This window comes from Helicoverpa armigera, chromosome 3, assembly GCF_030705265.1.
Source record: "Helicoverpa armigera isolate CAAS_96S chromosome 3, ASM3070526v1, whole genome shotgun sequence".
NCBI classification, from domain to species: Eukaryota; Metazoa; Arthropoda; class Insecta; order Lepidoptera; family Noctuidae; genus Helicoverpa; species Helicoverpa armigera.
The window spans coordinates 13,742,934-13,769,201 of NC_087122.1; the positions used below are offsets into that span (position 1 = coordinate 13,742,934).

At 35.9% G+C, this 26,268-nt stretch overlaps 4 protein-coding genes across 11 annotated transcripts in view; 2 read left to right on the forward strand and 2 right to left on the reverse strand.

The window, feature by feature from the left end:
• Positions 1-5,704, forward strand: part of LOC126053717 (atrial natriuretic peptide-converting enzyme) — a 76,963-nt gene extending 71,259 nt beyond the window's left edge. For both annotated transcript variants that reach the window (XM_064043739.1, XM_064043740.1), the window contains one exon: positions 424-5,704. In XM_064043739.1, the coding sequence (XP_063899809.1) occupies positions 424-624 (201 nt within the window). In that variant the 3' untranslated portion in view covers positions 625-5,704. The remainder of the gene's footprint in view (positions 1-423) is intronic.
• Positions 5,705-5,902: 198 nt separating this feature from the next.
• On the reverse strand, positions 5,903-24,219 carry LOC126053604 (gamma-1-syntrophin). Its single transcript, XM_064043745.1, has 13 exons — positions 23,684-24,219; positions 22,498-22,644; positions 20,234-20,393; positions 17,413-17,538; positions 17,007-17,134; positions 16,329-16,458; positions 16,057-16,127; positions 15,859-15,975; positions 15,378-15,536; positions 14,784-15,032; positions 11,276-11,391; positions 10,915-11,005; positions 5,903-10,830 (listed from the first exon to the last, which is right to left on the reverse strand). The coding sequence occupies exons 1-13, from the start codon at positions 23,717-23,719 to the stop codon at positions 10,717-10,719; spliced, it is 1,644 nt and encodes a 547-aa protein (XP_063899815.1). The 5' UTR covers positions 23,720-24,219; the 3' UTR covers positions 5,903-10,716.
• Positions 11,612-14,391, forward strand: LOC126053573 (uncharacterized). The gene is made up of 5 exons (XM_049835983.2): positions 11,612-12,254; positions 12,374-13,344; positions 13,455-13,541; positions 13,746-13,852; positions 14,137-14,391. Exons 1-5 carry the CDS (start codon positions 12,230-12,232, stop codon positions 14,264-14,266), a joined length of 1,320 nt encoding a protein of 439 aa, XP_049691940.1. The 5' UTR covers positions 11,612-12,229; the 3' UTR covers positions 14,267-14,391.
• Positions 24,220-25,261: 1,042 nt separating the features above from the next.
• Positions 25,262-26,268, reverse strand: part of LOC126053653 (cell adhesion molecule Dscam1) — a 136,538-nt gene continuing 135,531 nt past the window's right edge. For 4 of the 7 annotated variants that reach the window (XM_064043743.1, XM_064043742.1, XM_064043744.1 and 1 more), the window contains exon 39: positions 25,262-26,213. In XM_064043743.1, the coding sequence (XP_063899813.1) occupies positions 26,162-26,213 (52 nt within the window). In that variant the 3' untranslated portion in view covers positions 25,262-26,161. The remainder of the gene's footprint in view (positions 26,214-26,268) is intronic. The other 3 variants (XR_010278192.1, XR_010278194.1, XR_010278193.1) reach the window with 3 other exon arrangements.

Sequence of the window (26,268 nt, forward strand, 5' to 3'; positions counted from 1 at the left end):
GGAAGTGTCCCAAATGATTAAGAAACTTTAGACTAACAATCAAATTTTGAAAATAGACTAGAAGCCTTCCATAGACATAAAGAAGTTTATCAAATCCCTCCAGCAGCATGTACTTTAAAGAGGAAGTGACGGAAAATTGAGTTCCCCGTTAAGGATACTTAAGCCGTGACGATGGGATAAGGAAAAACAAGTCAATTTCTCCAACGTAGTTGATTTGATGTGACAGCAAATATTTGTTTCCTTATTGCAGTCAATTCAGATGGAATCTGTTGCTTTATTTGGATTATGGACTTCCTTCGATTTGGATCTAATAATTGCAAATACAAAAATGTTCGAATAGATCAAGTTTAACATTTTTACACAAATATTTGAATTACAAATGGGATAATTTGTGCTAACAGTTTGTCGTTGACTAATTTGCAGGGTGACTCAGGCGGGCCCCTGCTGTGCAAGGACCCGGACGACCCCATGCGCTGGTACGTGGGCGGCATCGTGTCGTGGGGCATCAAGTGCGCGCACCCGCGGCTGCCCGGCGTCTACGCCTACGTGCCCAAGTTCATACCCTGGATACACCAGCAGATCGCGCACTACAACGACGACAACGCCAAGTCGGAAGACATCTAAGATGGAAAACACGTGACATCACTTGCGAATATATAAAACACAAATGAAGACAAATATTCCCGAAACTTGAAATTAGCGACAATATTTATACACTTACCTTTTATATTGTTTTAAAACTTTATACACATTCGAAGATAGTAATGAAAATAATTATACTTTTAGAACTTAAGTAGTGAAATCAAGCTCATACAATATTGTAATTTATTATTCTTAAGTGGTGTCAATATTAACTTGACAATAAAAGACTCCGCACATTTTGCGGAGCACTAAAATTATGACAATAAATATTTTATAATGACAATAAATTAATTAATGGTGACAATAATAAAACAATTATATACAATCGTAACATATGGTAGGTAAGTCAATTTATCAAGAAAATCTAAATAATAGACAATAAATATATACACGAGTTCCGGCTCTATGTTGTGTCTTGGGGAGTTGACTTAAATATTGCTTTCGATTACGTACGACATATGGCTAAATATTTTCACATATCACTCGTATATCGCGTGATGTAAATTATTTGAAGCTGTGATAGTAAATCATTTATTATGAAGCGAACAAGTCGATATTGTATTAAAGTTTACCCGTGACTTGAGAGTTCACTTTACATTGTGGCTGGGCGCGCTCGCGTCCCTCGATACTTTTTCTCGGGGTAGTCAGTCATTATATCGGTGACCTAGGTATTAATTATAATAATTATATACATATATATGAAAAATCTGTTTTAAAATTTTATATGTAAGCTGCTTTTATAAGTAATGTAGTGTTCTCGAAGCTTTAGCAGACTTTTAGGGAGATTGTTTTAATATTGACTTTCTTTTCGTTATTTTCTATTCTGTGTTAGTCAATAGTGGAGGGTGGTCCTTATTCGCGACGCGACTGTGGACGACGCACGAATGTGGACCATCGTAGACCTTAAGTGTATGTTTGTTTGATGTTTGATGTTAGTAGTTTAGGGGAAAGTGCTTTTATAGAATAAAAATAAATCCCATTCACATGGATGCAGGTTAAAAAAATAAATAATAGACGATCACTGTTTAATAAAATATTGGTGTTAAAATATGCTGTTCTAAAGTTCTTCCTTAATGACAATAAATTATAAAATATGTTGAGTTTATATAGGTGCGATATAATCGTCACAAATAAGGAATATACATAAATAATAAACAAAGACAATAAAAAAATAAAAATTGTTTTGTGACATTTGGTCGAACGGTTGAACAATGTGAAGTCAAAATGCTACTCGGCAATGACAATAATAATTTTTGACAACATATTTACCAACAGATGTAGTATAAGCTTTGTTATTATACAATTTAGATACTTCTGTTTCAGTATTTCATAGGTAGTGTGACTTTTTTGAAAACCTTGAAATTAATGGATCTTGTAATTATATTAGTGAAATAGCTTTAATAGATTTTAAGAGATCATAATATTATTAGATAACAGTAGACGTAGGTGTGGTAAACAATTTTTAAAGTTAGGAAAGAAATATACTTAGTTCCTTTTATATGGGTAATATTTTAATTTCTCGTATGGTCTGTAGATATCCTGCGGTCCTTTGGGGTCTCTCAAAAGACGTGGTTATAGCACAAAGCTATGCTCAAAGTAACATAGGTATATTTATTATAAATATAGAATGAAGAACATTATGTTAGCGATGTGAACATGAATTATTTTACAACTAATTTAAAACACATAAAAAATATCACTTCAAAAAACGTCTGCTGACTCTGCAGACAAGCTCTCCATCTCTGAATTTTAGGACAAACTAAAGTTTGTGCAGTATATAGGCTGTAGAAGGATAATTTTAGACTTTATTGAATTTTATGATTGTAAAGTATATGTATAATGTATGCACAAATCTAAATAGTTCATGTTCACATCGAGATAAATATATAACTCTACATTTACATGGAAGTATGGTTGTTGACTTCTTATGAGTCTCCTTTTCAACTCGAGCTTTCAATTAGTATTACGAGAGTAAAGAATATATATATCAAAACAAAAATATAACAGATGTCTAAATTATCACTTTTGTTAATATAAAAGGAGTTAGGTTCAAAAAAATATTTAATAGAAATAAAATGTCGGACTTATCCTTTTCTACGTAGTGACTGAATTAAAATAATTTGATAATGAGAACAGACTGAAAAAACCATAGAACCCAAATAATTAGGCAGTTTGAAAGTACTCATAGCCAAAATGTTTATAATAACTAAATTAATATTTTGTCTGTTCTCGTTTTCATTAAAACTAGGTGTAAAACTTAGCTAGTAAGTTAGGCTAGTTATACATAAATAAATTAGTATCTATTAGGGCCATGCTTTAGTGTTCTGTGACATCTTATGATACTTGTGATCTCTGCATTATGAACTCTGCATTATAGTACTCAGTATGTTTGCTAAGTTTATTTTCCACTCGCCTTTATGATTGCAACTTTCTAACGACATTTCTTAAGCAGAATTTCTTCTATTTAAATAAATATTGGGTGAACTGGGCGGTTGGCGTGGTAGCGTAGAAGTACAAAGACTGATAAAAGAACGAAGTAACACTTGTTTATGTATGAACATCAATTTTCACCAGCCGGTTGCGAGGTGCATAACATTCACTTGATATTTGACTTAGCTCCACTTCCCCTAACTTCGATTTATACATATACATATATTTACAAAAATCCCTAACATTATCAGATATAGCAGAATACTTCGATTCAAATGGGGATGAACATCATTTTTACTATGATTTAATTTGAAACAGGCGAGCACTTTTGATTTGTTCTAGTCTGTCCAAGCAACTTCTGTAGTAGCGAAGCTTACTTTATAGAGATGTGTCTCAAACGATACTAAGTTCGTTAATGAATTATAAATAAACATAAAAATGCATTGGTATTTGGCTTTATATAGAACATGTGTGGAATATGCATGTTCAGCTCTAAATGTTTATATGAACGTAGTCTTACATGTTTAAATGTACATGTATTGCGTATATTATATACTGTTGTAGATTATAATTGCTGTTGGAAAATAAAATCTATGGTAGACTAAATTGTGTCGTGTTCAAAGCATATCTTCTCCGAGTCAGCAGGTTTGACTCCAACCCATAGTGATAGGTAATAAAATTATTAGATACATACGTATTTGTAAAGAAATAGTGACTATCGTAATTAGCGACAATAAATATTTTGATAATGAACAAATATATATATAATTCTAAATTTCTACTGGTTACATAGTGGTTAAGTTTTCATATAATATGAATAGTACGAAGGAGTCGTTTGTAACAAAAAGTATTAAGTTGCACCTATGAAAGTGATGAAGACCTAACCACTAAATATCCCTAAACTTTATATAAAGCTTGGAACTTGAATGACATTGCTTTATTCAACTTAATTTACTTACTCAGTCCCAGATGATTTCATCGAAGCCATGCATTTCAGGCTAAAATAACGGTTGTGTATTTTTAATGTTTAGTGGTGAATACGTCACTAGTATGACGTCACTGTTTAGTGCTCGCATCGGTGTACACTGGCCCCTATTGAATGTTGATCGTTGTAGAAAAATATTTATTAGATACTAATGAGTGTTTCTTTCCTCTTTATATACTGTATACTAGCTGGATCTCTTTATTTTATAAATAGGTATAACCTGTTAGTACACTGCCAATGAAATACTTACCTGATAAGGTTGATAACCTCAGGTACCACACTAAGAAAATTCATGTGTTTTTCAGAATCTATACAGGCTGGTCCTCGAATGTTGTTCATTTTAGATTTATAAGTATGGTATGAGAATTATTTCATTGGCAGTGTGCAATATTTGATTTGAGACTCATTTCGAATCTGTTGAAATCTTTAGATATTTTTATACCTATGTAAGTCTTACGAAAGCTTAGATATTGTCAATTTCTCGCCAACGAGTATTATATGCGAAAAATTTCAATTAAAATCAATTACATATACTTCGTATCCTAATTGATTGATTTTACATATCTCTTACTAAAAATAAATATCTCTTTCGATCTATCGAGACATCGTTTAGCTTATTTTTTTATAGTAAGAGATATTTTTAAAGTAGTCAAAGACAATAAAAGTGATGAGACAATATATCGATGGAAGACAATTCCGTAGTCTATTATTTTGTTAAATTTCTGTATTTTCCCAACATCTAGACTTATGAATCAACCTTCGTAGTTTAGATATTTGTCATTAAGAAATTAGATTGGAGTAATATAATTGGGACTAGGGTAATGTGAGAGAAAAGTAGTTTTAATTGACGTTGCTAAAATTATAGTTATTGTAGAAAAGTTTTATCAGTCAGGATTACCATTTTCTTTTTCTTAAAAAAAAACCGTTATAACATCTGCAGATGTTTTGACTTTAACCCCGAATAGTTTTAGCACTAGTCCCAACTCTATTACTGAAATCTATAAAAAAATATAATTATTTAGAAACGTAATAGATACGCACAAGTTACTCTGTACTATAAAGCCAGTATTTTAGATTTTGGTTTATATACAAACTCATTACTGTGGAATACGTGTTAATTGGTGTTACGTGTTAGGGAGGTGTTGCTTTCACAGCTCTTTGTGATTCCTGTTTTTATACGATCCTGTAAACTTATGTGCTTCATATAATTAGTGTTATCATAATTAATTGTAGTTTTGCAGTCTTATGTGATTTGTTTTGGTAAAGATTTTGGTGTTTCTAATTACTTGAATAAGCCATCCAAAAGCGATAATGCAGATAACTAAAAAAATTTTTTGTTAAAATAATAGTAGTCCAATAAATTTACAAAAGGGTTTCCCAATTTAACAATTACCTAATTTTTCAATAAAAATATTTTTTCTTTACTACGTACAAAAATTGCCACAATCTTTACCAAAGCCATAGTTTTGAACTGATTCGCACAAATTGGACATAATATGAGTACGTCATACATAAGTATAAGGTTGTTGAGTTGTCTCGTACAGAACATTTAGTATCGTCGTTAGTTTGTGGCGAGCTCGCGTGCTTCTACCCCTTTGTGTAGCTTTTACTTTGTTCCTCAAGCTTCAATTAAATATTATAATAAATTGCGAGTGTTTTCATTTATTTTTACCTTAAATTATCAGAATACTGAACGTTTTCAATAACGTGTTAAAAAACTACTTTCTTCTATAGATATACATATGGCAGGCACTGAAACATTAATATCTATGACTTGAAAGAAATTAGTCGTAATAGTTGAAAGGGTAGATAGGTATCATTCTAATTAATAATCAAACGACAGTATTAATTGAATTAATATTTTACTAATGGATACAATATAGTTACATTAATCAACAATAGGTATAAATAACTAGGCGTTAGCCACTACCTACTTAGACATGGTACATTCCCTATACACTTTCGGGCTGATAATGAGACGGGTGATCAAATGAATGGGGCCAACATCGCCTACAACCTTTTAAAACAAAAAAAGTAACATTTATAAGGCCTTTTGATAAAGGCGATGACGGCACCCATAATAATATTAATTATAGCTACTGTTGAGAAAACTATGGTAGTTAATTTCGATAATGCATTGTCTTACCCAACAGTAACTATGTAGTTACACGAGACTTACGCTTTGGATAGTTACATTGATGAATTTGCGCTAAAACTGAGATGTACTTCTACGCCGAGATTACTTTGTAGGCTGAAGTTTATTTACAACGATAAAGTAAGTCACAAATTGACTAAGGACTTGTTTGACCATGAACATTCATCTTAAAAGAAACATAAGTATCACTATAATCAAGATTCGTATATAGAGATTATAAAGTAAACCAGTGTTGGATAAACTTCAGCCTTTTTTGTTTCATTTTATTTGAACTAATTAGATGTAACTTGTTAAATACAGCTACAATCGATTAATGACTAAAATAATTATTACACAGAGGACAGTTTTGAAGGTACACCGGTTTTAAATATAGTTTGAATGGGCATTTATTTGGGTATATATTTAATTGAGTTTCAATGATTGACTTTGTTAATTGTTAGTATTTGAATTGACTCTTATGCAGGAAGTTAATTATTACTTAATAACCTAATGCCTTGTAATTGTAAGTACCCATTTGAACTTTTAGGTATCATTCATTTGTACTGCTTTAGAAACTGTAATGTAGCAGGACATTTCATAAATGCGGTACCCGTAGCTACCTAACAAAACGGCCCTCGTATGAAGCATGAGTCTAAATTAAATTGTTCGCGCACAACATCCAAGTTCAGTCTTGAGTATTTTCTCTAAATTGACTAATCGATTGATCTGTTACAGTAATTATTAGATTTACACACGAGTTCAAAGTAAAATAACTAACACAACGTATGCTAAGTATGTTTACATGTAAAATACGGATCATACCTACTTAAAAATTAATATATTACAATTGTGAATGTGGTGATGGAAAAGTATATGCAATGTCTATGGTGATGTACTATGAAATGTATTCTGAGCATTTAACATTATTTAAAAAATAAGATCTAATCGTAACATAAGCAATTTTATTCAACATAAAAAATATATTAATAAGTCAAAATATCAAATAACAAACTAGGGTAAACTTACAGTCTCAATAGAGGAGTATTATGACAATCACGTTTTATCTATAACATTGAGTATAATATCGTACATATAGCTGCGTACGCGCGGGAGCGATGACGTCACCGCACATAAACACCATTCCATTACCGAATTATTCACCTACTTCCCATAATGTTCGACATTAATATCCACGAAACTAATACATGAGTAACGTTCTAGTTATTATGACAATGAAGAAATAAAATCCTAAATGTGCACATATGCCTGAAGTTTCAATATAGGTATAATGTAATACTGATTACATACAAAATTGGTCCATATCTGTCACACACCTTGTTAACGATAAAAAACAACTTTAAATACAAAGTATAAATATTACATGAGGGGGTTTTAAAAACCGTTCAGGCCCCTCTCATATCCATTAATAATAGGCCTATAATAATTTTCTATAGCAAATTAAAATCGTTGTCAAATCGCGAAGGAAATACAAGAAGAGCATGTGAAAGATATAGTCCTAATTTAACACCCGACCACTACCATAATTATCATAGACGTTAGTACAAATTGACAGTACACAAGGCTTTATACAAACAACTATACAATATACAAATGAAACAATAAAATTCTTTAGCCGAACACCTACTTCAACAATTACTTTATAAGTATACATCTAAATAAATGTGTTAAATCATTTAGTTATTTATAAGAAACAGTCTGGTAGTAAACAAATGTTGGTAAACGTAATGTTTATTTTATCGACTTGACAAAAGTCGATAAGTGGTTATCGACATGGTATATAGTTGACCCGATACTTGTACAATATATAGCTTCCAAATATCAGTCTAGTTAGTACATATTATTGTCGACTAACGAAGACTAGTCGATTTAATGTTGCTCCTAAACTTGGGCCTAATTATACACTAATTTTAAGTTAATAATGTGCATCTTATCCCGCCTTTTTAGGAGCCTACTTTTTTCAACTCACTATATCTTTAAACACATTTTATTTAAACTCATAAAACTGTGATCCAGACGATTTCTTACGAAAATCAATATACTATAGTACAGTGTTATATATAAATAATTAATAAAATAATATTTTTATCCGTTAAAATAACACATAAATCTAGTAAATACTATGTTAATAGAGCCTCAAGGCAGATTGCTTTACAGATAAAATATAACATTTTATATCAACAAATTATTTAGAGTGGTGATTAGTAAGTGGCTGTTTAAGGTACTTTTCAAGAATATTCTAAAATAATATTAAGTCTCTTAAGCCGTAGAAGCAAAAAATATGTTTTTCTACAGAAGTTTGACTTCAGTATCCAATAAAAGAGTACATAATTTCCTGTTTGTCTAATATAATTTAAAACTCTATTTTCATACATTAAACAGCCACTAAACAATACCCTGTATAGGAAAATCTATGATTTCGATAACATATCAGTGGCGACGATATAATTCATTTACTTAAATTTAATGATATGAAGCAAGCGCAAAGTTTACCAATTTCAAACAATTTTAAATGTTTCATAATTTTTATAATAATAATAACTACTATGCTCTACATGCTTAGCCAAGATATCATATTAATGTCGAAAGTTGACTTGACAGCCCTAGTTACCACTGAACACGTCATAAGACAAATTAATTTTAAGGGCCGGACACAAACATACATTCTAATTTCAACATTATTACCATACTACTAAGTAACATTTTCACTCATCACCTAAAATACTGTGCCGCGGCATACAGCCGGACGGTTGCCGGCCCTTATAGAAATTTCGTCATCTGTCGACTTAATACGATGTCTGTGCTAAAACCTTCGATACTTTTCAGTCGTTAAATAGCCTCTTTCGAGAAAATATCACGTACACAATGTCTACCGCTAACAATATTGAATCGAACATTAAAAATCTTTGGTGTGTTGAGTATATTTCTTATTTCGCTACATTGTAGTTACAAAGTATTATTTTCACGCAATATTATGAGTACTTTTGGGCGGACAACCGACTCCAATAATTTTATCTTTTATAAACATAATCTTTTAATGCGATGATATTATTCATGAACTAAGCTCATGTTTTGAGCTGAAGATTGTCAAGCGATTTTAATTAATAATCGCTCATTTGGTTGAAGGACGTGGAAATATTATTGAAAAGTAATCGACGATTCTTTTGGTTTAAAAACGTATTATTTTTAACAATCATATTTTTTATCGGTACAAAATCAGATTTATCGCCATTAAAGTAGGAATGTAAGAATGAGAAACCGAGAAAGAGACAATCAAATCTTGTCAATAAAAAATAGCGTCTCGCTAACATTTCTGAAACTATTATGTTTAAGAACACGTTTTACAATGTAGTTTAAAATCACAAGGACATTATACGATATAATTAGCAAGTTATTTATACATAGTTATTTGTCGTTCGTCATTGTTAAGATAGAGATATTAAAATTTAACAAAGTGACTCTGGATATGCAGTATTTTTTATGAATTTGGATCGGAATGGACAACCTTAAATTAATAGATTTATTGGACTGATAATATTTGTAAAGATTTGGGAAGTGTGCAGAGATAGGAAGATCGTAGAAATGACAAGACTCGAGATGTAAATTGATAGTAGTAAGTCACACACTTCCAGATACATTCTGAAAAATGCACAAAGTTTCAAAACGCGTATTATTTGAACATTAAATCGTTTTCAGGAAAAAATATTTTCATTAAAAAAACTCCAAGCAATAAGTAAATAGAAGAATATAGAAGTATGTACAGGGAAGACTAGGGCAAGATAATTGTAAAATTTGCATTTTTACGAATTTTACCCTTATAACAATAGCAGAGAGATTCAAAAATAGATTTGTAAGGGACAACAGTGCTACATCAACATTTTGTTTTAGTCTTTCAACATTCGCTGTTTGGATTCGACATTTAGGCCTCTAACTAAAATATTATTTATATTTAAACTCAACCATCCCTAAAATAATGATTGGAATCGTTTTAAGCGCAAAACCCCAAATAATGCCATTTCTTTACTACTCGAAAACAACATCTCAAACGTTTCGGACTCCCTTATTTAAATTACGCTCTCATAATAATACAATTTGGTAATATTTTTTGTAATATAATTTTAAACCAGTATGATAAACCATTTTCGGCTTTTTAGCTTTACTTTGTCACCCTATAAACTTGAGTTCGTCCTACTTATCTACAAATGTACTTATAAAATTTTATAAAACTGTTTCATTGCGCTAGTACAACGAATTTATATTTTGCTGTAATTAATTACCATTTAATGAAATTACGTTTAAAAAGGCTCGGGTGTAAAAGAATTGTACAAAACGCTAAAAGGTAACTTAGATCTCCAAATTATAGTAACCGTTAATTTATTTCGCTTATGCATCGCTATCATTCTCGCACTGTTCACATTTTCACGACAAACTTCTCAGTCCGCCTGGGCGTCGTAACCGACGGGTGTAAGCTCAAGGAATAATGAACCGTATAGTTACCGCGGCAGGTCTAGTTGGACTGCTGGATGGACGCGAGGAAGGCGGGGTCCACCGACGCCACCTTCGCCGTCAGGAACGCGTGCATGCAGAACAACAAGCTCTGCAGGATCTGACATTCTAATTCCTGGAAAAGAATAATCGTATTGGTTTTATTGAATCTTTATCATTACTTTGCTAAGGAAATAATAATTCTTCATATAAAATTAACCTTAGTTTCTATGACTTTGGTCTCCGAGTCTTGGAAGTGTAGTTTGAGTTTGGATTTACCGTCATCGCTGGACCCTCGGAGCTGAGAAAATCTGCAAATATAATTGCACACTGAATATATGTATAAGGTACTAACTACATTTCGGACACAGGCGACCTCGACTAACTTGTCAGGGCATAGAAGAGTCACCGTTGTCCTCGACTCGGACTCTTTGAAAGCGCTAACTTGGCTTCGCTAATGCGTATCGATATTATTCGAGACGAACACAGTTCGCATTTATCTGCGAAGTTTCCCCTACCCTAATGAATAGGACAAAGAAGCCGCAGTAACGGTTGGTAGCAATATGATGAGCAGCGAGTACCTGTACGCCCAGACGGGCTTGGCGCCGGGCGTGCCCTCGCTGAGCGAGAAGCCGGCCGCCCAGTCCAGCGTCAGCCCCGCCGCGCGGCCCATGTGCACCACCGTGAATGTCTTCTTCTGCAACAATGTACGCACACATTACGCGGTATTCTCGCACATCAACAACGGGAGATGAGGCGTTTGATGACAATTTAAACTTCATTATAAAACTTTTTCGTAATCGTCTATCAACTGATTTGTCAATGACGTTTGAAATTCGACATCAATAACCAAAAATATAATCGGTATTGAAGTTTTCTCTTGGAATAATTGCGTAATTAAGATGTATGGAGACGGTAAACATGTGTGTACAATATGGCATACGCCCGGATGTGCTGATGTGCCTCCAACTGCAAACTTTTTCTATAGACAGGCAAGCGGTTTCATCATTTACAAAATATTTTAAATCTTTACAGAACTACCATATTCTGGGTGATTGCCGAGCATGTACAATTGTACACAAGGTTTAGCGTCGTGTGCAGCGCATAATGTTACCGATTATTATTTCCATACAAGAGGTCTTGTCGGTATCTTTCTCCGTGTGAGAGGAGGCCTGTACCTAGCAATGGGAAAATAGAAAGGCTGTAACGTAAGAGGTCTTGTCGAGGGCAGAATGGTTTAATAGGCAGTCGTACATACTTTTCATATCAATAGTAAATATTGTTTGCCTGCAATGGAAATTAACAGAGCTATAATATGATCGGTATTATGTTTGTGAGTCCAGCGCTGCGTGGTCCGCGCGCTGGTGCTGGCGGGCGGCTGGCACCACGGCACGCGGCTGTTCATCCGCAGCCTCAAGCGCCTGCAGCTCGAGCGCGACCGCCACACGCACTCCTACATCTGGCACCCCTACAGCCCCATCAAGTTCTACTGGGACTGCATACAGCTGCTCTGCGTCTTCTCCGCCTTTCTATACATGCCCGTGCAAGTTTTCATCCACTGTGAGTGTCTTCGTCTACGCATTATTACTATACAATTTCTTGTTTTGGTCTACTCCAAGATATCATCGACAAGATATTTCTCCGACAAGTAACATGGACGTATACTTGTCTTCTTCCAGGCCCGAATCCCGCGGATCCTCTTATCCTATTTACGGACGCGATGGCGTTCCTGAACGTATGCACACGCTTCATCACGGGCTATCTCGAACATGAACACAAGATTATCATCCTTGACCCAAAAAAGATAGCAAAAAACTACCTCACAAGTAACTTCTTTGCCGACCTAATTGGTTGTTTACCTTTACAACTCATAGTGCCTTTCGATGAATGCGAGTACCCGTCACACACCATCATGTTCATGTTCAAGCTGCTGAGGTGCCAATCATTAGGCGCTCAATGGAAGAACGTCATCGGGCAGCTTCAATTGACCTACATCAACTACGTCGCGTTAAAGATCTTGGCGATGTTGATAATGTTTTTTCATTGGATGACGTACATCCACTACCAAGTACCAATATTGTGCTATCACGTGTATGAGAAAGACGTGGCTTTCATATCTTGGCTGAAGCATTTCAATATTATGAGAAATAAGCAGAGCGCCTCTTCACTATTTCAGAAGTATAGCACGAATTTCTACTTAGTGTGTGGTTTGTGTATCGGCGCTGGATACTACACGCCGCTGGACACGCACTTCATCCCGGAGCTGATGATGTCGTCCAGCATGGGGCTCATAGGGCTCATGTTCCTCACGTACGCGGTGTCGGCGCTGCTGCGCTTAGCGATATACCGCCAGTACGAGACCTACTGCTTCAGTGGCAAGGCCAAGGAGTTGGCGGAGTACATGGAGTTCATGCGATTGCCCAAGTATTTGCAGAGGAAGGTACGACTGTTCATCAACTATAAGTTTAACGAGCACTTCTTCCACGAGGACGCGATCCGGAACACGATCAACGAGCAGATCCGGCAGGACATCAACATGCACTGCTGTCAGCGCCTCGTGATGAACGTGCCCATGTTCCAGGACATGCCCGTCGCGCTCATCAACTCCATCATATTCAGTTTAAGACAAGTTTTGTACATGCCCGGACAGGTGAGGATCGCATTTTTCTTTGCAACCGTCTTCAAATGCTTACCCTTCATATAAAAGCACTTATTTATAAAAAAGTGGCAGTTTTAGTTATGTAATATTTATGTTGACAGACGGTGGTGGAGTTTAACAAACCGGGCGACTCCATACACTTGATTTCGTCTGGAACTGTCGCCGTCATGGACGCCACGGGTAGAGAGGTTAGATGTTATTGTATTATATTACACGTAAAAGGTGCTAATTGTAAAAAATGTGAACTTAGGATCATAGTTTCAAAGGGTAAAAGACGTACCTATATAAAACTGTTTATTTCCTGTATTAGTAGTCAGGTAGGCTAGGTTCCCGTTGTAGGGGCAAAATCCCCACTAGTTATCTTTAGTCTGATGTATTGGATATATTTGTAGGTAGCACACCTGCGTGACGGCGCGTTCTTCGGCGAGAACGCGCTGCTGTCGCCCGGCATACTGCGCACCGCCTCCATCATCGCGCTGGAGATCACCGAGATATACATGTGCGTACTATATCGCAGTTCATTTGTGACAGTCTGTTGAAACTATTGCAATGATCTTGTGTCTAGACGATTTGATTATAAAGATTTGATTATAAATCCAATAGGAAGTAATACTTTACTTTGTTCTATTGAATCATCGAAAATTCTTTGCGTAGAAGCTACGAGATAGCTGTTGACGTCGACACCGCTTATTGTAACAGTTTTTATCTATGTTACATTTCCATTATTAAAAGGGAAATTTTATTTTTTATGTTTAAAACAGTAAATTGTTATTTCCTCCCCAGCTTGGATGCGAATTCGTTCCTAGCATGCCTGCAGCCGTACCCGCACTTGAAGCGTCGCATGGAGGATGTGACGTCACGCCGCACATACTTCACGCCTCGACCCAGGAAGAAGCAAGAGCGGTCACGTTAGGATCACACGTGTTAGTGTTTATTAAGTAGAAACTTTATCCTTTATCATGGTTTTTGTGTTTATGTGCATGTATATTTAAAAGATTTCGTTGCACAATAAAGTTAGAGGTATATTATGTAGTATACCGTAATCATTTTCTCAGGTCAAATGAGTTATAACGATTACCTTTACAAATGCCGTAAGAAGTCTAAAGTCCGGATACTAGCGATGAAAATATTTTACTAAGCTGTTTTCCACAGTTACTATCTTGAATATTCAAGCCGATATTCTAGCGGTATTTTACATAATTAAAACAGGATATCTTGCTTAAAATTATTTTATGATTCCACTGCTGTTTGACAGATCAGCAATGCGAGGCGAATGTGGCATGAGTTAAAAAAACATGCACTCTGGAGTGTTATATACGTACACGTTAAAGTCACTGAACTGATATATTTTATTTTTGGGCTTCAATAAATCACTCTACTACCGATCTATCTTTTCTAAAAACTATGTTTATAATTTCAGTAACACTCACCCCAAGCCTAACCACAGAGCTAACAATATTATTAGTCCACGCAGCTTCAACCCTGAGTAAATCCCGCCTGGTCTCCGCGCTGAAGTATCTAGGTCCGGGTGGAGCGGCCCCGGCGGGCCCGGCGGCGCTGGACTGCACGAGGAAGCAGTGCTGGCGCCAGTCCACCGTCTCGCTCTCCTTTACCGTGCGGAACATTGTCTGGTATACCTTCAGGGTCTCTGGACATTTGGCTAGCTCGGTTATGTTCATCTGAGGATAGGAAAAAGACTGTTAATAAACGGGGGAATTATTAGCACATTTAAAATATTAGGTATATCGTGTTAATTCATCTTGTTGGGAAGTCGATTGAAAACACTGAAATTTGACATAAATCATTGGCAGTTGCAACCAGTTCTTTAACATTTTTCAACACAGTTTGACTGAATATTACAAAAAACTCATCTTCAATTGGGAAGAAATGCTTCCGCAAATCGACACAAAATTAAACACGCAATGTTTAAAAAAAATGCGACTAAAACAAAAACAATATTGGTAGTTCCCAAAAAGGATTACATTATTAATTTTGTTTTTACTATCACACTCAACAATACATACGGGTGGCACATCGAACAGCATGACGTCGGTCCCCTTGAGCACGAGGAACTTGGGCCGGTACGTCTGCCACGGCTGCTGCGGCGCCAGCACGCCCTCGTGCACCCACCCCATGTACTCGATGCGCTCGCCTACACCCAGCTGACGGTTGAACAACTTCATCTGGGGGAGAGTGGACTTTATTCAAACTGGAATAAGGTTGAATTTTGAATATGCAGAGTTGTTGAGGGTAGTAAGAGGGAGAATGGAGACTACAGGTACAAAGAGTAGGCATGCATTGGAGAATGAACTTTATTTGGTAGTGGAATAAAGTGGGATTCTGAATGTGGGGAGTGCCGTAATGGAATGCTGAAGATTAGTACCTAATGCAAGTTGAGGTATGAATTACATTGCGTTTGGAACAAGTTTACATAATATTATTTGTAGCTGTTGATAAAAATTCACTCTTGAATACAGAACAGGTATTTTTTGATAGTATATTGACCTGAAGGTTTGTGAGTCCCACGATATTGTCAGAGATGCTCTTCAGCCAATTGGAGAGCGCGGCGGGGTCTTCCGCATGTATGATGCCGGTTGTCAAGTGCGGCCGAGCGCCACGAACCTACAAAATACATAATTATTTATTTTACTAATTTGGATCATTCACACAGAGACATATTACATGAAATATCCACATATTTACCTCAAAAGCACCAGGTCGCAGCTTGTCAGTTCCCAATACATATCTCGTTACGTAGCCCATCATTAAAGGTACTGCAATTAAGAGAAAAAATATTCACCTTACATTGTTTTTGACGAACGCGTTTGGTTCAAAAAAAATATTGCACTGATTTTGGTTTCAAAGGGTATTGATCAACATTGGTTTTGGTTTCTTGCACCAAAATTAGTGCAAGATTTTTTTTATATATTTTTGAATTACTGGCTGGTATTTATAAGGTAATAACTTTATTGTACCTGAGACGACATCAACCCACTCCTTCCCGTTGTCGGTGTGTGCATCAGACGCGACGGAGGGCGGGCGCGAGCGCACGGAGCCCGTCGCGCTGCCCGGCCGGCTGCCCTCCGAGCCCTCCGCCCACGCACTCTGTCATCAAGAATATACAGATTATAAATTTTGGCTGAAGGGTGTAGTCTATCGGAGATTCCGAGAATGGCTACGCGACACCTCGCAGCGTAACACGGCGTCGACACTTCGTGTGCATTCGTTTTAAGTTCTTTATGTATTGTGTTTCTATGGGCCTTAGACGCCTGATACAAATAAATAAATAAAGACAAAGTATTAGGTGTAAAAATATTGTAGCAACTGGAATGGGATTGTTAAATATAAACTATAGTAGCATTTAACATTCTTAAGAGGGTAAAAACTAACTGTCGTTCCTCCTTTCACTGTTTTACGCTTTTGTGGCTAGTTTCGTCAAGTGCAGGTCTCGATAAGCAGATGGTACAAATACTTTTCCAAACATGATTAAATATGGGAAAGAAACTTCTATCCTTTAAACCTAAAAGTGCCCTTAATAATTTATAAGAACCAGGCCTTAAAGAAGCTTAGTACATTAACTTTTTTCTTAGACTAAGATTTATAACCAAATAAACAACTCACGATTAAAAAAAAACTTGTAAAAAGTGACAAACCTGCCAGCCACCATTAGTCTGTTCGGTGTTCTTGGGTGTCTCAGTATTGCAATTGGCGTCAACAGTCTTATTGTGAAGCGAGGGATGATCGTCCCCAGTACTGCTATCCGTGTCTGACGCACCATCCGCTGCAAACCATACATTGACTGTTAAAATGCGTAAATATTTTTGTTAATAATATGCTGAGAAATGCTAGAAGTACTAGTGGATCTCCCCAACAAAAAGCAAAAGTATTCCTTGATAAAACATGTCATTTGCAAAAGGGACTGAGACCAAGCTTCAAGTCAATGATAGAAGTTGAAGGAGCAAACAGCATTTTTTCAATCTTCTGCTTCTTGTAATTTCCTCAGTCGATTAACAAACCAATGCATTTGTTAATGCTATTTAATTAATATTGGTATCTTACCTTGCTTCTGTAGAAACGGAGTGGCAGCTCTATAGTGTTTAACAGTAAGCACCACTATATCACCAGCATTCCGCAATATATTCACCGCGTCATCATGCTTGCACGCCGTTATATACTCTCCGTTCACTGAAATAAAGATCATTTTAGCTTGGCATGTTCACGATTATGGAGTACGAAAAAATCATAACGAACCTACTTGAACATTGCAATATAGACTTTGATTTCACTTTATTATTGTTCCGCATTCTACCGTGTTCGTATTTATAGCCCGGCCGTTTGAACCCGTCGCCTAATTATATTAACTGTTGCACAACAATGCCGTCACTTTTGTTAAATCATCACTGCTCCAGATCTCTCGTTATGACTGTTTTATAAGTGTAGATCCAGCAAGTTACTAATAGTTATAGGTATGTTATTGTTGCACATGTTATAATTTGTAGTCCAGATGTGCGAGCTTTGTGAACACCAAAAATGCACCAGTCAGATAACTTACAAGAAGTCTATTATTCACATCGTTGTACCGCTATCTTGCAATATTATATAATGTTCATTTACGTTATTATTAAATTAGCATAATTAACATGCATTCCATTCCTAAACACGATTCAATCATTCGAATAAAATTCGCGTAGGTTTACAATTGCCAGCTTTAATCAAATGTTGCAAATTCATTGCACTGAACTAGCTGAATAGAAAGTCTTATTAATCTTATCTTGGGTGGCCACTAGATCTCCGAAGATGTTATCTCATATCAGCTGCATTCTCTTCAGCGAGGTCGATCCCACAATCAAGATAAACCCGAGATTGCTATCAATCACGATCAAACCGATAAGTAATAAGACAATACAGAACAAACAACAGTAGCAGTAAAGCTAGCTCGAAATTCGATAACCGCAGCCAGTCTGCCAATCCATCAGGCTTACGTTATCCAAGTGATCCTAGATCGAAATTCCCGCGAGTATTTTCATTGTCTTTAATTAGTGGCGCAACAGACAAAGTATTTGCATCCAGCGGCTTCTAATTGCAACTTGTTAAGCAATTGGATGGAATGGCGCAATGCAACTAATTCCAGGAATTAACTTTAATCTACAATTGTGACAATGAAGCTTGTACTGTACCTATTGCACGATACCAAGTTTTGCTGAGCTGTACGGTACAAACCCTTCATTTAGTTGCGTATGCAATAGCATTGTAAGTCAAGATTTACAAGAGGCCGAACATAGGACGAGCGTAGATACGCACGCAAGCCACGTACGCAACATAATGCCATCATATCTCGGCACGGTCTAGCATAAATCATGGCCAATCTGCCAGCATTCAGCCAAGAAAATTCGCCTGCCTTCTAGGTAAACTCTGCCATTCTAGATAGAGCTTTGTTTATGATTTCAGCAGCTTATTAAGGCCTACGTTCAGCAAGGTGTAAATAATGTTGGTCTCAAAGGACTAGGTCGTGAAAACTTCAAAGAAAGGTCATCCCATCCTATAGTCTGTGTAGGGTACCTTCTGGCTACCTGTTGATATTTGTACCAATTTGTGTTTACGTCCACTAATCCCATTCTGGATAGGCCGTAACCTAATTAACGAGCACAAAGGGTTGGTTATGTATAATTTCGTCCGTAACGAGATTGTGTGAGAAAATACACATTGTGAAAATTCTGTTTTTCTCTTAAAACTTTTTATAAACAGTTTTCATCAAAAAGGCGTGGTAGCCACTAACATTTACTTTGAGCAGCAAAATAACGAAAATAAACATCTACCAGCATCATAAATACAAGAGCTAGGTACTATTTTTTGTTTCCTTCGTCTCACATCCGGATCGTCTTAAAATACAACGCTTGTATCCTTGTTGCGGCTACTTCAATCAATATTTATTAACATTCAGTGACAGCCGGGAAGATCGGAATAGCATCACTTCTGTATCGTTAAAGTATCCTAATAGGTACTGAAAATTAGAACTGGTTTTAAATATCCCGAAAGATGCACAGACTGATATACCTATGCTCTGACTTGCTTACACGTAATAAGTATACTTACCTATTCACGAGTTTTGTTCTAAAAATATTTTTATCCTAGAAGAAAGTACGGATCCGCAGTTATTCTAGAAATAGTGCGCCTTAGGAAGGCATCGTTACCCAAAAAATCGGTATGCTCCCCGAGGGAATGCTCGTGAAAGCTGTGAGAAAATTTGGCACATACTAAACTTAGGCAGCTAAGCTTTTTGTCACGAACTGTTATATTACGGGAAGAACTTTTTTTTTCATCATCCTTTCTATTACTGGTCTACTGCTGCGCTTCCTCTCACAAGATTACGGCGATTATCACACTGCCCCGCATGATGCAGCGTAGCGCGTGGATGCGTTTTTTTCCGTTGCTTGTAAATATCTCCGTTTGTATAGAAAACACGCATAGTCCAACACACTGAAAATGCATCCACGCGCGTTCATGCGGATCACGCACATACACGCGGAGAAACACGCACCCCCGCGCGTAGGTGCGGGGCGAGAAGCAAGGTATGGCACACTGAATCCCGCAGTGCCGCGCTTGATTTTGAATGGGCGTGACGTGTATATTTGAAAATGGATCTCTATGAGAGCCGCCGTGTGTGAATCTACTAAACGCACCTACGCGCGTGAGTGCGCGAAAAACCCGCACGATGATGCAGATCTGCACTCCCGCAGGAACGCGCGTAGATGCGTCGACACGCAAGATTGCGTCGACACGCAAGATGCAGCGTGATGCGGGGCAGTGTGATGATCACCTAAGCCATGAACAAGAACGAGTAACATGGTTTAGTAACTGCGTGTAAATAAACTACACCTACCTTTAATAACGGCGTCTCCAACAAACAGCTGGCCAGTCTGGTCAGCAGCCTGGTCCTTGTATATCTTGGAGATGAGGATCGGGAGCTTATGTTCCGCGCCCCCTTTTATACTAAGCCCCAGTCCTCCAACTTTCTGCCGCGTTATTTGGACCATTCGCTCCTGAAAATAAAGTTATGTTGAGGAAAATGTTTACAACGATGGGTTCTTATTCGAACCTGACTCAAAACTAGGAAAACTTGATTTGACTGCCAAAATGGTTCAATGCTACTGCTTGTTATATAACATACGATCGCCAGAACATTTTAAAATATAAAAGAAAATTGTTATTGCAGAACCAATAAGAATTTTCGCTCGGTGTTTGTCACGATTCATATTTGTTTTGCGTCAAAAAGTTAATTGGATTCGTCCGATTTACATGTGTCAAAACTCCGTGGGCGTCGTATCGCTAAATTATGAATATGTTATCGATCAATAACAGCTAAGGAGGATGGCGCCTTCCTTCACCTCATAAATCATGCTATGAACACAGTATTATTTACTCTTGAATTTAGAGGCGACATATTTTAATACTTGTAAGAGAACTTCTAAATAATTGGGACTGGCCTTTTTTCCACAAAAGTAAGTAAAGGGTATCCCAAGCTCAGAGAAAACCCAATTATCTAAACAATGGGAAATTTAAACACTGTCGGCTTTATATCCACATCTCGCGGCTCAGCTTCACTGAGATACCACAGGACCTGCACTAAATGTTTCATTGTGCGATTAATAATTCACAACTACCGCCCATTAGCCTGCTCTGGGCTTCATGCAAAAATCATTATCCGCGTGGATTTATGTTGGAATTGTTATGGTTGCTGCCCGCGCTCTTTGACTATCTCCTACCATAATATTTTATGGGATGTTATTCTGATATATTTTACGTGTAAACCAGACCTTTGCTATAACATGAATGTGTGTTTAGATTTTGTTGAACATAAATAACAGGACAATCAGAAATGCGATGTCCCAACAAAATTCCACAAATAGCGAACGTTGGGTATTATGAGATATAAGGCTATAATATGAAGCCTAATAGGCACATTCCGAGGAATTAACAGCCACATTTATACTCCAGGATATTATAATAGCAAAGCCAAATACTTCCAGCTATGTGTGACTATTATGAGCCAGTATGCCGTATTCATAGTCTAGCTTATGCTGCCAAATACCACGAAAATAATTTCTGCTTGAAAGTTCCAACTTTCATTAAAATACTGGAGCACTTTTGGAAAACTTCAGAGAGGTTAATATCGAATCGGGCACAGTTCAAAATGACCTCGTTACTGACTATAGATGGTTTGTTCGATGCTTTAGCGCTACGAGATTATGTCACGAGCACGGCTATTGTCTCGGAAAATAATGGAATGTTGTCTTGTAAATAGTGATGCCAATGATAGCCAACCGATTGGTACCTATCACATAGTCACGCACTGTGCTTTTAAAAGCATGTGCGTGCTTATAACTAATATTACACTGAGTGAAATCTGCATGACTGATAAATATTCTAGAGGTTCTATTCAGGCAGTTTGACCCAGACTCTCATGATGGACTACGGTGCCCTCTTGACTTCTGAGTAGGTACGTGACCTGTGTGTTGGAAGCAGGTCTGACTTTATTGCAACGACTTTAATGAATAAATGTCTGCTTATTACTGATTGCTATCAATTCAACTATCAGAAATTTCCATCAGTGTTAAGTATTAATCAACCAGCATACCTACACACGTGATTCGCGCATAAACATTCCGCGCGGCCGTGAACTTTAAAACTTGTGCAAAAATAAAAGTATTTGTTTTAAACCTAGATTGGCTAGCTCTGTACAGCCAACATAAAAGGGTTGGGTGAGATATAAAATCTTTTCCGGCGTACGAGGTTAATTAACAGTATTTATGCAAATTAACCATGAAATAAAGCCGCGGGGAAATCGGCAAATGTCACGAAAGCTTTCAATCGTAACATTTTTAAGTGCTGACATTAATTCAATTACTGGAAATGGTTTTAAAATTATTGTTTTTGCATAAAATTTTGCCCTCACTTATTTTCTCTCTTAGCTTGCTGTGCTCTTTTGGCTTGTAGGTCAAAATTTTGTATAGGACTATGTAAAAAAAATGTTGTTCTCTATCTTTTCCTGATGAATTAAAAGACTTTAACATCCCAACCTCTTTGGATAGCATTTAAAGGAGAGATCTATCTCTAGTCTCTACTAGATCTCTCAAGGCTACTTACCCTTGCATGGGGTACACTTTTATCCTTAATCGGCTGTGTAGGCACTGGGGCCTCACGCTGTACGGTCACCGCATCCATCGTGAGCACCAGCCGGGCTGGCCTCGGACGGGACTTGCCATCCGAGACCTGCACCATGCCTGTACGAATCTGGAAAGAGCATAATCATTAGCCAACATTCTTATAAGTCTTTAAAATAGGTCAAACAATACACCATTAACGTGAAACATAATTTTTTGGAATAGAATCAAATTTATATAAAGAAAAAGGTACAGCAAGCAAATTATTGCCCATAACGTATGGATTGATAAGCAACCAAATTTTTAAGTGTATTTGGATTATTTAGCCTCGAGCCATCCTAATTGTCAGCCTTATACTTAATACCACAATATTTTTTTATCCAAACCAGTACAACTTACTTCCTAAGATTTACAATAGAATAAAATTTTTGCATTGTTATTCTGATTTCATTAGTAAACAATACAGTAGCTCCAGTGCTAATTCTGTACACGCTTTGAACACAAAGCAAACATAAAAGTAACGTATCATTGTGCGGTCAAACAAGGGAAGTAATTAGTAATCCATTAATGAATATTTTTGGCAAACATTTTGTCATTGTTTACTGTGTGGTGATGCTCGGAGTGAATTGGCTTATAATTGAGGTGAATATGTTTGAAAATGCAAAGGAAATAAGTGCACTATGCTTTCTCGATTGAAACCAATGTTAATTAAAAATATTACAAACATATACTTGTCATATAGAAAGGATATAGATTTATTTCCAAGTGTTAGAAGTAGTTCCTTAGAGATAAAATAGATTTCTTCTTCTATTCATTCTATACATAAAAAGAATTTCAGACATTAGGGGGTATAGACAATTTTAACTACATATTTAAATCAAGGGTTACATGGAGGCCATTTAGGCTGAGAAACTCTTAGAAATAAGTTAAATGGTTCAACAAGAATACCGAATCACCGGGTAGCTCAGAGTTTAGAAACAAATGCTGATGGGAAAGAAAATTATCCAAAAGAATAGACCACAAAGTTAAATCTTTTGGTATCATTAATTTTAATATCATTAGTTTTGGCTCAGAATAAATAATATTTGAGCTGAGCTAAAACCAAGGGAACTAAGGGGAGCTAATGGGAACTTCTGAATTAAAGAGGGCCCAAACTAATGATCACTTACCTTTTCATCTTTCTTCTCCTCAATAGGCGTCATCATTGTAGAACATGCACACCATTACGATATAAAAACTTTTGGAACGTTCCAAATTTTATAACACTTCATAAAAATCAAACAAAAAAATCGCGTACCCCTGCCAGTCTCACGAACTTCGACCTCATAACGATTACTATTCAACAATTTACTATCAAAAGTCCATTTCTAATTAGCCCTACTGTTGCTTCTAATGATAATATTAATTATTTATGGGTTACACATTACAAATACTAAAAACAGGTCACTGGCATACGATAAATCAATATAGGTGAACGGCATCAAAACAATTGAAATACGGGAGATTTACTACGGGACCATTGGATTTGCTAATTACTAATAACTGATTAGATACTAATTCTTAATAGTTAGAATGTTTTCATTGATGAAATTGCTATTTTATAGTACAATAACAAATATTTTAAACGAAGATTGCGACGGACGACACCTCCAAGTGCGCGCGGCTAAGTAGATACTAGTGTTGTACAGCGGGCGAGAACTGACCACAGATTAGTGACTATTGTCCGATTATAACTAAAATAGAATTAGTCTGTTTTCATTGAAATCGATGTTGTATCGACTAAGAACAATCGACAAACTAAATAATAATGCTTAGATTTCTTTAATAATTTCAAAGCGACCTGTTCGCCAAAGTATTATTATTCGTTAAGTTCTATTAATACATTAATTCAACGAGAGCAAGTTTGAATAATATGTACCTACCCAATATTAAAACGTCGTATAATATATTATACAAAAACGAATAAAATGGTAGGTATGTGTTGAAATCGTTATTCCAAAATATAGTAAAACTTGCCAGGCACGCTAGGTTCTGTGTAGAATGATGTGCCTGTATTGACCGACGTTCTGATAAGTTTTAATAGATGGCATTAACTTCAACGGGTGAGTATGCTTATCAGAGACGTGCTTCTCGTTCTGCAAATAACATTATGATTTGTGAGGAAAAAAGCAACTAATCCTAACTGTTATAATATGTTTGTAATTTTTAATAATATAAAGTTATTTTGGAACTTCCGAACTATTATAAAGTTCGTAGTATATCTCACTGAGCTTTTTATTAAAGCGGTTGAACCGATGGAGTTGAAACTTGGTAGTTACTCGGAAGATGGTAATTTACTTGGATAATCAATATACCTAATTTTTTTGAAGTCAAAGATTTTTATTTTATACTTGCTGTTTGACCCGCGTAAAATATGGCTTCTATTAAATTAGAAGCAGTAGGAAAGTGAGTTTATTGTTACTGTTTGACGCTAAGCTACTATTCGGTAATACCTACGGAGAATGATACAATGCTGGACAAGTCACAGCTTTTGTACTTCCTGACACGATGAGGCTTTTCTTGAGTACCTAGGTAGATAGTACCTACTTTATGGTTTAACCTCGGGATATATAACTAAGGTACCAAAAACTGACACACCTTCAAGTTGATGTTGGTTTGAAAATGAAAATGCAACTCGCTGGGTACGCAGATTCGCTAGTTGAATAATTTTGGTGGGCTAGATAGGTAGACAAAAACAAAAAGAAATCATACCACAACACACATCTTTATTTCTTTCCTCCGCACTAATATCAATAATTTTATTATTACACAACATGTATATAGAAAGATTTTTATACAATAGTGTATAATTAATACCTATTAACTATATTAATCAACAATATAGTAAAAAGAATTACGAATTACTTAAATACTGGCAGTCTATTTTAATGATATGTATCTTTTGCAGTTTGGAACAGCCGTTTAACATTACTTAAGATCTATAATTTCATAAATTAATTTAAGTTATCTTTAAAGTTCAAAAATATTTTACGTTCATCTGACTTTATGCGCCACGCGGAAACATTTTTAATTATTAAGAAATCTTGAAGAAACTCAGATGCGCGTATTATATTTTTATAAAAGTTTGCTGTGAGATTGTTAGAAGTATACATTAAAGTACCTACCCATTGAAATTTAGCTTGTTTCTATGGACCGCCAAATATCCTCTTGTGTTATGTATTTTGTTAATTCATCTATTTATGAATCTCGCAGCAAACGAGTAAATATCCATTACCTTTACTTAACATCTTCTAACATTTACAGTTCATTAGATGCCATTTTTATAAATCTAAACTGTCATAGATTAACAGCGTTTAAATAAATCACATTATTATAAATAATTTATTTAACAATGTAACATTAAGTAAATGGGGAGTCACAGTTTGTGACGAAGGTAATCACAATGTATATGAATTAAGCCCTTTTTACAAACAATTGACTGATGAGCCGTTTAATTTTGTTTTAATGTTGTAATTTTATACGAAACGTTTTTATTAATTTCACATAATATAGAAAATGTCTCATTATTAAGTAGAAAGACGTTTAAATTTCCCACTGCACGGCTGGACTCTTGTTCAGTTCGAAAAATGTTCAAAAAACACTAAACGTTACACGTGTATTGTACACTCTCGCCGTTCTTGCTCTTTTCTTTGTTGATATCTGTGGAAAGATTAAGATTTATTAACATAAATGCTGTATTTTTAATGAGATGAGT

Coding starts and splice junctions, on each gene's coding strand:
- LOC126053604 (XM_064043745.1), bottom strand. CDS start 23,719: ATGATGACGCCTATTGAGGAGAAGAAAGATGAAAAG. Junction 17,135..17,412: donor TCCGTTTCTACAGAAGCAAG/GTAAGATACCAA, acceptor TATGGTTTGCAG/CGGATGGTGCGTCAGACACG. Junction 16,459..17,006: donor AGACTAATGGTGGCTGGCAG/GTTTGTCACTTT, acceptor TCTTGATGACAG/AGTGCGTGGGCGGAGGGCTC.
- LOC126053573 (XM_049835983.2), top strand. CDS start 12,230: ATGCCCGTGCAAGTTTTCATCCACT. Junction 12,255..12,373: donor CGTGCAAGTTTTCATCCACT/GTGAGTGTCTTC, acceptor GTCTTCTTCCAG/GCCCGAATCCCGCGGATCCT. Junction 13,853..14,136: donor GAGATCACCGAGATATACAT/GTGCGTACTATA, acceptor TTTCCTCCCCAG/CTTGGATGCGAATTCGTTCC.